The 13,950-nt window shown below is 34.0% G+C and overlaps 1 protein-coding gene across 1 annotated transcript; it reads left to right on the top strand.

Annotated features, from left to right (window-relative positions):
* Nucleotides 1–3,383: 3,383 nt before the first annotated feature.
* LOC134275233 (complement C1q-like protein 4) lies at nucleotides 3,384–9,032 on the top strand. The gene is made up of 3 exons (XM_062757506.1): nucleotides 3,384–3,423; nucleotides 3,739–3,927; nucleotides 8,644–9,032. The coding sequence occupies exons 1-3, from the start codon at nucleotides 3,384–3,386 to the stop codon at nucleotides 9,030–9,032; spliced, it is 618 nt and encodes a 205-aa protein (XP_062613490.1).
* The last annotated feature ends 4,918 nt before the right edge of the window (nucleotides 9,033–13,950 follow it).

The following is a 13,950-nucleotide window of genomic DNA, read 5'->3' as shown; positions in this document are numbered from 1 at the left end:
TTTATGTCAAATACAAATATAGGATTATGAAACATGAATTAATGTACATGTGAACATTTAAGGCCGGCCTTTTTCCCCGGGCACGAGCACAATTATATTGAATTTTGAGGCATCTTATAATATTATAATTAGTTTAAATATCTGTATTGTTAAATTACGAATATTTAAATACAATATTTCAAAAGGAAATTGATTTAATTTTCTAAAACTTGTAGTATGAAAATGAAATACTTCAAAGACGCCGACATCGTTCGAGGTCCACTGTGCCCAATACGTGTTTTGCGGGAAAAACTCGTAGGCCTGTACTGTACCTTTGACCACAAACACAACCAGTTCATTTAATTTATAGCAAATAAGGAATAGTCTCACACTCTGTCTAGTTATTTTGCAGTTGTAGTTTGCTTCGAGTAGTTTCCTTATTTTTACAGTTGAAGATCCAGACGCATGATACTCGATAATGGTGTTTCGAACAGGCAGACACAACCTCCGTCCTCCTTTCACAGGCGCCGTAGCGAGAAATAAACCAAAATGACTTATTTGGTCATTATACGATTCAAAAATCATTGGGGGCGTGGTTTGCATAATTACCCAAAGAACGGTACGGTTCATTTCTTGCACGGAACGGTACGCTTTGTGGACGGTACGGTACGCTTTGTTCACAGAACGGTTCGCTTTGAGGACGGTACGGTACGCTTTGTGCACGGAACGGTTCGCTTTGTGCACGGAACGGTACGCTTTGTTCACGGAACGGTTCGCTTTGAGGACGGTACGTACGCTTTGTGCACGGAACGATTCGCTTTGTGCACGGAACGGTACGCTTTGTTCACGGAACGGTTCGCTTTGTGGACGGTACGGTACGCTTTGTGCACGGTACGGTACGCTTTCTGCACGGAACGGTACGGTTCGTTTCAAAGGTGTAGTAGCACGGTTTAGGGTCTGTAAGTAAATCAACGAGTTCCATTTTTATTGAAAAAGCAGCTGTCAATGATATATAAAATCCTGGACTTTAATTTATCGTGGAAAATGGTTATGTATAAAGTTGAAAAGTCGTTAGTTTTTAAGCTGTCGATTTTGGTGATATCTTGTAATTTCAAATTTTCCAAAAGTTCCTAGGAATTTTTAAGTATCCACATATGATTTACACATATCCCGCTGAAACATGGTTGAAAAATTACCGACTCTGCGTTAAACAATATAGAATCATACGATGATTTTGAAGAATTACTTCCTTAGAGATTGGACTATAAGTATAAATTGGATTACCACTTGTAAAATGAAATTCTAGTTCTTCTAAAATACAATTTATATAATGAGTCTAACAAACGAAGACAATGATAATGATGATGTTACCTGCATGATTATGTAATCTATCTAATTCTTTTTTCACTTCTGGATATTAATCTAGAAAAAGAACTTAATCGTAACCAAATAACAAAGCTTAATGATAAACTTGGTGACCTTAAGTTTTCAATCGTCAACTTTCCTAACTTACAATAATTACTGTATCACATGCGTACGGTTTATATTTCTCAGTTAATTCACACAAGATCATGCTATAAGAATGAACAATTTCTAAAACGAGGTACATTATTGGCAAACAAGTTGATGAAACAAGAAAATGAACAGTCTCTTTTTAAGTCATTATTTAGTAAGTTCTTTACTCGATACAATCGACTTTGTTAATAAATAAATCTATCATGCAGTCAAATGCAAAATTAACTGACTGACATTTTTCACACAAATAGTTAGGCCATTATTTACACTCTGAATTGTCGACAGATGTTCTGGATATTTTCAGATCATGACAAGGGGCACATGGCGGGTGTGACCGGTCGGCAGAGCACGCTCACTCCTCCATGGCACCTGATCCCAATTCTGATGTTTTAGAGGACCGTATTTGCTCTGCTTCAGATTTGCATTTTTTGAGTTTGAATACTTAGTATGCTGTTTGTTATCTCAATTTAGTTCGTATAGACTTTCGTGATGTATCGGGGTCATCCGTGACACGTATATCTACGCTTACTTAAGGATTTCGACGACTGCAGTAGGGAAAATATACGAATATACAAGATAATCCGTAACTAACCGTAAACCCCGCACATTTTGTCTCGGTTGTAGTAGGAAAGCGACAAGGAAACAATACAGAGACTCACGAATAATGGCGGCGAACAGTTTTTTTCTTACGTTGTAATTACGGCAGCAGTAAGGGTTTTGACTTCTAATCACGTGTTTACGGTTGGATACGATAGCTTACGATTTTTCAGTTATTCATTACACATTTTTGTCACAATGTTTTGCTTGTCATTGTTATCTGTTGTTCATGACTGTACACATGACCATGAGAACAGAATTCGGCTTCTAAATCTGCACCTGTAGTTGAACAGACAGAAAGCACAGAACTACATTGTTGTGACACATATTTTTCTATAGCAGGGAAGACGGAAGAAGGAGAAGAAAGAAAAAAAAACAGTTTGGGTATGATGAATTAAAACTGGTATAACCTTACTGATGGCTGTCAAAAAATATGCATTGTATCGATGTGCTTTAATTGATGACAAACATGAAGCAGTTACTATGAATCATGACAAGGGGCACATGGCGGGTGTGACCGGTCGGCAGAGCACGCTCACTCGTCCATGGCACCAGATCCCAACTCTGATGTTTTAGAGGACCGTGTTTGCTCTGCTTCAGATTTGCATTTTTTGAGTTTGAATACTTAGTATGCTGTTTGTTATCTCAATTTAGTCCATACTATGCACTGTGGAAATTTGCATTCTGTTATGCGAATACATGTAGTCACACTATATTTTTCAAACACTAAATACTGATAAGGAGACAGTCTAATGTATTTGGCCTTTTTACAGACAACTATGAGGGTCTGTTATATTCTTTATTGTATCTTTCTATATATAATGTTTGTCTGTGAAATTGACTCTACTGAAATATCGGGTAAAAGACTTCTATTAGATGACCCTGAAGTGCTAAAGTCAACCCTTGAAAAACGGGTGGAAGATCTAATGAAAACATTTCAAAATCATGAGACTGTCATTTCTCACTTGCAGGCAAGAAACAATGAGCGAGATCGAGGTTATGAAATATTATCTAAAGAACTTCAAACCGTAAAGTTGCAATTGAGAAATCTGAAAATGGTAGATATACAGTAAATAACTTTAACTTTCAAATATACATGTATACGTAAAGATCCATAAAAAGTCGTTTCATTGGTTTGACCATATAGAAAAAAAGGTTGTTTTATAATGAAAAAAATAAATTTTTTTTTAGCAAAGACATGTAATCGTTTAAGATTGCAATCTTATGAATATTTGTAGAGATTTTACTTTGGGGTACATTTTTTTTACAGCAGGCGGAGGGGTATTCGTGCGATGGAGAAAAACAACATGTCCTCAGAACAGTTCCGAACAGGTATACTCAGGTAAGAATAATACTTTTTGTGATCAAAAATGAAAACAAATGACAAAAAGGGTAAGAATCGGCAAGTTGTGACGTTTCCATATGAGTGAAAAATTCTCGAGAGGGAGTTAAACAACAAACAAATCACATTCTAGCTTTCCGCCCATCTCAATATTTTTAGGAAGTTAACATTTTATTAATTACTTAATATATTAATTAAATATACATGTATATCCAATTTTATCCATGCTTTAATATTTAGGATACGCTGGAGGTTCTCGGTATGATAGACCGGTGGTGCAGCTAATTTTGTTTGCCTCCCTCCAGATCCAAAGCCAGTTTCCATCCAGGGTAATACCAATGAAATGTATGGATCAGAGTTTGGCACCAGTGCCTTTGGGCCACAAGTTGGAGAAGACATACCATGTGCTGTTTGTAGAAGTCTGGGCGATAGCAGCGTGCTTATGATTCCAGCCCGAGATAGCTGCTTTCTGGGAGGCGGCACCAATATTCAGGGTATTTAGCTGCAGGGGCAGAAGCACATTCTTCAGCCACTGAATTCATCTGTATGGATCAGCACCCCGAAACCATTTCCGGGGGTCAGAGGAATGTGGGCGGAAAATATATATATACTGTAGAGGCCCAATGTGGGTCTCTTCACTGTCCCCCTTATACAGCTGGAGGTGAACTAACATGTGTCGTGTGTCCTAAGTAATATATAATTGTAATCACTGAAAGTAAAAAAGGAAATCTTAATGTCAATTGTATTATGTTGTAATTTAAATTATGATATTTGAAATTCATAGACCGCTTTTGGCTAAAAAAGAGTATATTTATCAAATGGTGGTATGCGTTTCGTTACAAAACTTAAACAATCTGATTAAAAATAAGATCTTTGAATCTTTCCGACGTTCTTAAACACATCGAACGACATAGAAAAACGAACAGGAATAAATCCAAGATGTAGTTTTCATTAGTTTTGATTCTTTTCACAGATTTTTTTCTAAACAATTCGCTCTTTATAAAAAATAGGAGAGGGTAGATCCAGGATCTTGTATTAATTAGATTTAACTTACACAAAACACTGACAAATCAATTACGTTCTTAAGTCTTTGAAACTGTCTTATTGAATTGAATTGATTTTTTTTTATTATAATCATTTTGGAAGTATAAAACCTAAAACACAAATCGAAGTGAACCTATTTTAATTTAATTAAACCTATTTTAATTGAATCAAACTTACAGTAAAACGGTAAAAAGAAATAAGAATTGTAAATTATTTGAACGTGGGATCAATACATTCAAATGTTATTTACACATATCTTTAATTTATATAGATATATGTTTAAGCCAATTGTACCTATCTTAAGTTCGTTTGAAGATAGACTCAATTAAATAAACCAGAAGTCTCTGTCGAGACTTTAGCTCTACTTGTTTGAACTTATAATAAAGGAAGAGAAAAGTAGCAGTTGGGACTTAAAACTTTACAAAAGCAATAAATAAGGCTACAATTGTAGTACTAGCTTTTAATAAATTTTTACAGAATTTTCAATTCAAATTACTATGGCAACATCAATCATCAAAATTTAAAAAAACTGATAATTATGTATCTCAGTGTAGTCTACTTGCATGCAATGCATGCAATATTATATTATAATCAGACTCAAAGTGTATTTAGCGTAGCATTTTGAAAGTATTTCTCAGAAATTTCTTTTTTTCTATTTTTAGTAACCACGTCAAGATTGTTCATGGAAATCAAAAACCAATAAAGAGAATTATGTATCTTACTGTAGCCGTGTGCTCCTTGTCATGATTGGGAAATAACGGAAAATCCGTCGTAAATTCAGTGTATAAATAATGGACTAACGATTTAGAATGAAAAAAAAACGTCAGTCAGCATTTGACTTAATGATAAATTGTATTTGCTGACAAGGTCATTGTGATATTATAAATAATACAATTTTTATACAAATATATATACTTTATTATGATATTTCTATAAAGGTGTTCATAAATTTAATAAAGGGATATGACATTAAAATGCGTAAATATATAAATCTGGCGTTCCATATGTACATGTATAAGCTTAAGATTTGCATTTGCTCTTCCCCCCGCTAAGTACAATCTGTACATGACTCATATTACAACACATGACATCATACTGAATGTCATAGACTGATATAGAGAGATTCAATTTTATTTACGAGTAATACATCAAACGTTAAGACAATGACCTTGAGCGGATGCATATTGACATGATGCAGTTCATATTTTGTGCGTATTTGTGCATTTTCTTATTTAGAAAGGAGATTCAGTGAAAGTAAATACGGAATAAACGAAAGAACAATGACCCCCAGGAATGTTTCATCCATGACTAAGTTCATGAATGTAATTATACTAATCGTGAATGTAATTATACTAATTAAGTTAAGTTCACTTAGACATCATACCGGGTATTACCGTAAATAATTAAGTAATGATTTCGAATGGAAAAACAGGTGGCAATAAATATATAAACATGTAGTCATTTTCAAAATAAAATCAAATTTCAAAATGCATGGATACCACATGGATACTTCACAATGAAAATCTACAAAATCAAATAAAAAAATCTTTTGGATTTAAATACCAGTTACAACATTCACAGACTATTCTTTACTTATAAATTTAAAAAAAATTGCAAATAAACTCCAAAACAGGTGCACCAGAGTTCTATAGTCTAAGATATCTGACGTTTACCAGGCTTTTTCATGATTTTGATATATTACGTGCCAAGAAAACGTCAGAACTAATAGAAAAAATCGTACACAGAAAAGAGAATATCAGAATTTAATTATCAAATATCACATCGTACTTTGATCAACTCCTTATTGGAAAATTGTGAAACTGAAGAAATGAAAAATCTGTTTGATTGTAAAATCATTAATCCCATGTGGGAAGAGAGCCTTTTTATAAAATTTGATATTACTTAGAAATTAATTGTACTTGGAATTTATAATGAAAGCAGTGGAAAAACTAGGTTTTTGATAACTTATAGCATTTATTAGCTTCACGGTGTATTAATACATACGACTACAAAATGAGAAATTCTCTGAGAAAAATCTCCCACATAACATGTATAAGTAGACTCAAATCTATGCTTCATTTTAAAAATGATGTTCTTAGGGAAATTGCTCAGATTAGAATCGAAGTAATACTTCTCATTATTTAGCTGATTTTTTTCATTAAATACGAATATATGGTATGGTGTGAATTTTATATTGATGTTGTTATATGTTTGTGACCTATTATGATATCAATTTTTAAAAAAAAATCACAAACTAAAAAGAATTCCTCATCTTTAAATTTATTATGTTTGGAGCCAACAAAAAATACTTATGGTATGGTGTTCATTTAATATTAATGTTGTCATATGTTTATGACCTATTATGATATTAATTTTTCTTTAAAAAATCACAATCTAAAGAAAAATTCCTCATCTTTAAATTTATTATGTTTGAATTCAACAAAAAATACTTATGATTTTAACAAATCGCTATTTTAGCGTGGATTTTGCAGTACATTTCGTCGATGAGCACACTAGGTTGGCACTGAAGTTATTTCATATTTTCTTTTGTAAGAATATAAAGGAGCAAATGTAAAGAAAGAGCAGCCATTTATACTTATATTTCAATGATATTATGGTTCTATACATAATATCTAACTATTGAGTGAGAGCAGACCTGCATTCAATGATCAAAATATTATCTTAATTACAATTTTGACCCTTGAAATCATGAAAGTAAGGTGGACTTATGTTATATCCTTAACCTCATCTGTTTGACACCTTCATTGCACCTGATCCCACTTCTGATGTTTTGGAGGTCCCTGTTTTCTCTGCTCCTATTTCGTATTGTTTTATGGACTTTTGATCATTGATATTGATATTGTTCCTTACCTCCATATGCTTCATGGTTCCGTGACAAAAGCCTGCAAATAGCGTCCTTATTCAGAACATAATTTTTAGATTTTTAAATCAAAATTTTATTCTAGAGACAGATAATAGTATTTACAGAATATATTCTTTATTTTGAAAATCCGTTATGGCGTCTGAGCAAAATTATATATGAAATGTAAGGGATAATGAACCTAAAAGTTTTGCGTGTTGTTTAAAATTTGAAGGGTATTCACATTAGATGTGATATCCTGGAATTCATATTTACTTTATACAATTTCTTTCCACAGAAATCTAAATTCAGAATTTAAATGAATAATATTTAGGTCATTCATGATATTAATCCCGGAAGATCCTAGCACATCCATGTCATCAACAACACAGACAATGCTTTTATAAAGGACAATCTGGCATTTCAGGAACATACATCAACAGATATCCAACAGGTATCCAACTCAAAAGTAAGGGTTTTTTTTTTTATCTATAATAAGTTTTTTTTTTACATTTAGCACATACCAGTGCTAATACTAGATAGCTTCTGAATTTTTGTCATAATTTTACCGTTATTTATAGTTTTGATGAACTTCAAGCTAAAAAAAAAAAACTGACGTTGACCACATATAATTGATACCCATAATTCAATAATACCTATAATAGGGAGTGGTTCTTGCTTATGAACCAATCTGTTTTCCTGTTAAAATAAGAGCGTTTTCTTAATATCCTATTTGATTTTTTAGGTCACAGTTGTAACCCCTGATGTTATAGCATATACTACTATACAAATCATTACTCAATATTTTACTCATTCTGAAATTGTAGATTTGTGCGATTATACTTTAAGTAAAGATGAAGAGTTTGATTCCTATACTTGTCGTGGTGGTTATTATACCTGGATCTTCAGCTTGGTTTTGGAATGATTTGCGAAAATGCTTTGAATCATTCAAGGAAATAGAGAAACTTAAAGGACAGATAAATGCACTGGATACTCGAATAAATAACCTGATGATAGGTAATCTCTTCTAAACACATTCTTCTTCTTTATATGCAGGTGTTAACTTAAAGTATTGTAAAAGATCAAATTTGACTATGTTGAATCATTGATGAAATTGACGAATATTTTATAATCGTCAAACACTGCAAGTCCCAACATGAATCAAACTTTTGTTAAAAGCATAATAAAGATGTAATAGACCGTCAAAGTCTTCTAATACTTTTGGTAAATCCTTCAATATACCCACGTTTACAGAATGTAATCCATTGCCATATCTACATGTTCTGTGCTTTTAATTTTCATACAGCACCAGTGGCATTCCACGCCTACCTGAGCTCGGATAAGACATACCCTGTTGGTATACCTTGGAAATACGACACCATTCTGACTAACATTGGAAATGCATACAACAAAATCTCTGGAAAATTCACCGCTCCAGAAGCTGGTCTTTATCTCTTTACCTTCTCTACCTCTGTCAATCTTAACGGACAGGCAGCGCCCTCTTTAGTGGTCAACGGGAATGTTAAGGTCGTACAGGTGTGTAATAATCCACCTCCAGGTAACAAGAGATTTACCTGTAGTAACACGGCTGTTATCCAGTTACAGAAAGGACAAACTGTCAATATACAAGAAACCGTCACAACTGCCCAACCATTGGGTACTTTCTCCACCTTTGCTGGATATAGAATAAGCTAAAGATTGACACGTGCTTAGGGCGGGTTTTAAAAGTAACAATTAATATGATTTTTTTTTCAAAAATTCAAAAACGTTTTTAAGCATTGTTTTGATGGAATTTTGCTTTCTTGCTGACTTCACTATACCTTTCCCTTGTATTTAAATTTTGTCATACAATTGAAACTGAGAAAGTTTATGCGTTTTGCATTCACCCATATCAAGTGTTCGAAATGTCTCTCTTTTGCTTCTCTAATATTATTCTTCAAGTGTACGGTATACATTGTATCTATTTACTTTTTATAATCATACATTATTTTGTGAAAAGAAAATTCCTTTAAAAATTTTGATTTCATCGCATATGTTTAATACACTATATATTTTTCCTTGGTCTTATTTTTGAAAGTACAAATTAATGACATTTTAATGTAGAACTAGTGCTAATTGTAACGGGGACCGTTACAGATGTTCCCCAAACGCTCCCCAACTCTCTTTTTGTGCCATATTACCTGTAAGCTTCATTAAATAAGACAAATTGTATGTTTTTGAGACTTTAACATTTACCTGGAAGTGAACGAAGTTCATTCAAATTTTAGCATTGCATGCGTGCGCATGCGAATGCCTGTGCGTAATGACGTGAAGTCGTCATTTAGTTTTTTTGTTTTTTTGTTTTTTTGTTGTATTATTAAAATAATTTTCTTGAGATTTTAATTAACAAGATCAAGATTTTCTGAAAAATTCTGGAGAATTTCATCCTGATTACCTATGATGTGACCAGCAGGTACACAAGTCCATTGTACAGCATTGAATTTATGAATTATGAATACAGTCTGTAGATAAACTAAAAGCATATATAGAAGACGATATTAATCTAAAATTACCTTGATATTGCAGTTCTGATAGAACTTTCAGCTTATCAATTTGAAGTTATTTGTTCTATGTATGTACGCTTCATATCACACAAAAAGAATTAACCATTTCTAAGGTGTAAATTGTAAGTGTAAAAATTGTACATTTACATATACATGTAGCATTACCAGTTTATTTATAATTTGTCAACAGAAATTGCCAAAGACATTGTATAATATGATATTACTTTAATTAAATGTGATGGCCTCTGTTTGTCATCGTACAAGATTTGTGTACCCTTAAAGCACATTTTTAGATAGCTGCGATAATGTAGCCAAGTCCCCCCTTTTTAGCTCATCTGAGTGGAAGGCTCAAGTGAGCTTTTCTGATCACATTTTGTCTGTCTAATCTGTCTGTAAGCTTTTAACATTTTCGACATCTCTTCAAGAACCGTTGGACCAATTTAACCAAACTTGCCACAAAGCATCCTTGGGTGTAGGGGTTTCAGGTTTGTTCAAATAAAGGGTCACGCCCTCATTCAAGGGGGAGATAATTGGGAAGCAGTGAAAATTTGACATGATTTAAAAATCTTCTCAAGAACAACTGTGCCAGGAAAGATGAAACTTATGGGAAAACATCCTCAGGTAGATATGTAGACTCAAGTTTGTTCAAATCATGACCCCTGGGGGTACGGCAGGGCCACAATGGCTGACCAAAGCTTTACATAGAGAATTCTTTAAAAATCTTCTCCTCAAGTATAGAAAAGCTATAATTGATCATATTTATATTGAAGAAGCCTCAGATAGTGTAGATTCGAGTTAGTTCAAATCATGACCCCCAGGGGTAGATTGGGCCACAGTGGTTGATCAAAGTTTTACATAGAAATATATAGGAAATTTTTTTTAAAAATCTTCCCAAGAATAGCAGAAGCATAATTGAATAGCAGAAGCATAATTGATCATATTTATATGGAAACATCCTCACGTAGTGCAGATTCAAGTTTGTTCTTCAAAAGATGACACCCAGGGGTAGGGCGGGGCCAGTATAGTTGATCACAGTTTTACATTGAAATATAAAGGAAATTTCTTTAAGGTGGCTCATTACAACCACAGTTAATTTAGATTTCATTACAGCATCACTTATAATGTAGATGTCAAATATCCAAATGGAGGTATTGATGTCATAAATATTTTTTAGAGAATTTTGAAGCTTTTTAGCTCACCTGAGCCGAAGGCTCAAGTGAGCTTTTCTGATCACATTTTGTCCGGCGTCCGTCTGTCCGTTTGTCTGTCTGTCTGTCTGTCTGTAAACTTTTCACATTTTCGACTTCTTCTCAAGAAGCGCTGGGCCAATTTCAACCAAACTTGCCACAAAGTATCCTTGGGTGAAGGGAATTCAAGTTTTTTCAAATGAAGGGCCACGCCCTCATTCAAGGGGAGATAATTGGGAATTAATGAAAATTTGGTGGCATATTTTAAAATCTTATTCTCAAGAACCACTGTGCCAGGAAAGATGAAACTTATGGGAAAACATCCTCAGGTAGTGTAGATTCAAGTTTGTTCAAATCATGACCCCTGGGGGTAGGGCAGGGCCAAAATGGTCGACCAAAGTTTTACGTAGAAATATATCGGAAAATTCTTTAAAAATCTTCTCAAGAATTACAAAGCCATAATTCATCATATTTATATGGAAGCATGTTCAGGTAGTGTAGATTCAAGTTTGTTCAAATCATGACCCCCCTAGGGTAGGGCGAGGCCAAAATGGCCGACCAAACTTTTACAAAGAAATATTTAGGAAAATTCTTTAAAAATCTTGTTCAAGAATGACAAAGCCATAATTCATTATATTTATTTGGAAGCATGTTCAGGTAGTGTAGATTCAAGTTTGTTCAAAACATGACCCCCGGGGGTAGGGCGGGGCAAAAATGGCCGACCAAAGTTTTACATAAAAATATATAGGAAAATTCTTTAAAAATCTTTTTCCCAAGAATGACAAAGCCATAATTCATCATATTTATATGGAAGCATGCTCAGGTAGTGTAGTTTCAAGTTTGTTCAAATCATGACCCCTGGGGGTAGGGCGGCGCCAAAATAGCCGACCAAAGTTTTACATAGAAATATATAAGAAAATTCTTTAAAAATCTTCTCAAGAATGACAAAGCCATAATTCATCATATTTATATGGAAGCATGTCCAGGTAGTGTAGATTCAATTTTGTTCAAATCATGACCCCCCAGGGTAGGGCGGGGACAAAATGGCCGACCAAAGTTTTACATAGAAATATATAGGAAAATTCTTTAAACATCTTCTTCTCAAGAATAACAAAGCCATAATTCATCATATTTATATGGAAGCATGCTCAGGTAGTGTAGTTTCAAGTTTGTTCAAATCATGACCCTCCGGGGTAGGGCGGGCCCAAAATGGCCGACCAAAGTTTTACATAGAAATATATAGGAAAATTCTTTAAAAATCTTCTCAAGAATGACAAAGCCATAATTCATCATATATATTTGGAAGCATGCTCAGATAGTGTAGTTTCAAGTTTGTTCAAATCATGACCCTCCAAGGGTAGGGCGGGGCCAAAATGGCGGACCAAAGTTTTACATAGAAATATATAGGAAAATTCTTTAAAAATCTTCTTCTCAAGAATGACAAAGCAATGATTCATCATATTTATATAGAAGCATGCTCAGGTAGTGTAGATTCAAGTTTGTTCAAATCATGACCCCTGGGGGTAGGGCAGGGCCAAAATGGTCGACCAAAGTTTTACGTAGAAATATATCGGAAAATTCTTTAAAAATCTTCTCAAGAATTACAAAGCCATAATTCATCATATTTATATGGAAGCATGTTCAGGTAGTGTAGATTCAAGTTTGTTCAAATCATGACCCCCCAGGGTAGGGCGAGGCCAAAATGGCTGACCAAACTTTTACAAAGAAATATTTAGGAAAATTCTTTAAAAATCTTGTTCAAGAATGACAAAGCCATAATTCATTATATTTATTTGGAAGCATGTTCAGGTAGTGTAGATTCAAGTTTGTTCAAAACATGACCCCCGGGGGTAGGGCGGGGCCAAAAATGCCGACCAAAGTTTTACATAGAAATATATAGGAAAATTCTTTAAACATCTTCTTCTCAAGAATGACAAAGCCATAATTCATCATATTTATATGGAAGCATGCTCAAGTAGTGTAGATTCAAATTTGTTCAAATCATGACCCCCAGGGGTAGGGCGGGGCCAAAATGGCCGACCAAAGTTTTTAAAGATATATATAGGAAAATTCTTTAAAAATCATTTTTTAAAAATTAGCAAATCAATTATTGGTCATGGGACTACTTTTGGATTTAAACTTTACAATAAAAAGCCATTTTCTACTTTTTCCTACCTTTAGTGCACAGGTGAGCGATGTGGCCCATGGGCCTCTTGTTAGCTCACCTGAGCTGAAAGCTCAAGTGAGCTTTTCTGATCACCCGTTGTCTGTCGTCCGTCCGTCCGTCCGTGTGTCTGTCTGTAACAAATTTTCGTCGCAGTTTTCTCAGCAACTAAGAAATGCAGATGCTTCAAATTTTAAAACTATCCTCTCTGAGGCATGCTATATGTTGGGATACATTTTTGTTCAAATTGGATGTCAACTGACGGTTTGCCTGTGTGTCTGTTCGTTTCATACATAACAAATTTATTTTCGTCGCAGTTTTCTCAGCAACTACTCATTGCAGATGCTTCAAATTTTAACACTATCCTCTCTGAGGCATGCAATACAGTGGGATACATTTTTGTTTAAATCTGATGTCAACTTCCTGTTCGTCTGTGTGTCTGTCTGTTTCATACATAACAAATTTTCGTCTTAGTTTTCTCAGTAACTACTCATTGCAGATGCTTGAAATTTTAGTAAACTCTTTGTTGAGACATGTTAAATAGTGGGTTTCATTTTGATGTGAATCTGATGTCAACTTCATATTTTTCTGTGCATTTGCCAGTAATTGAACTTGTGTATATATATTGACTTGATGGTGTTTATTCACATCAGAGCGGGGGTATTACTAGTGAGCATTGGCTCACAGATTTCTTGTTTAATTATAGTTTCTATTTTTAG

This window comes from Saccostrea cucullata, unplaced genomic scaffold (genome assembly GCF_032062105.1).
Source record: "Saccostrea cucullata isolate Sc308-1 unplaced genomic scaffold, CSIRO_AGI_Scuc_v1 ctg7318, whole genome shotgun sequence".
NCBI classification, from domain to species: Eukaryota; Metazoa; Mollusca; class Bivalvia; order Ostreida; family Ostreidae; genus Saccostrea; species Saccostrea cuccullata.
Note: the sequence above shows the minus strand (reverse complement) of the source record. Positions and strands in the feature narration are given on the sequence as shown.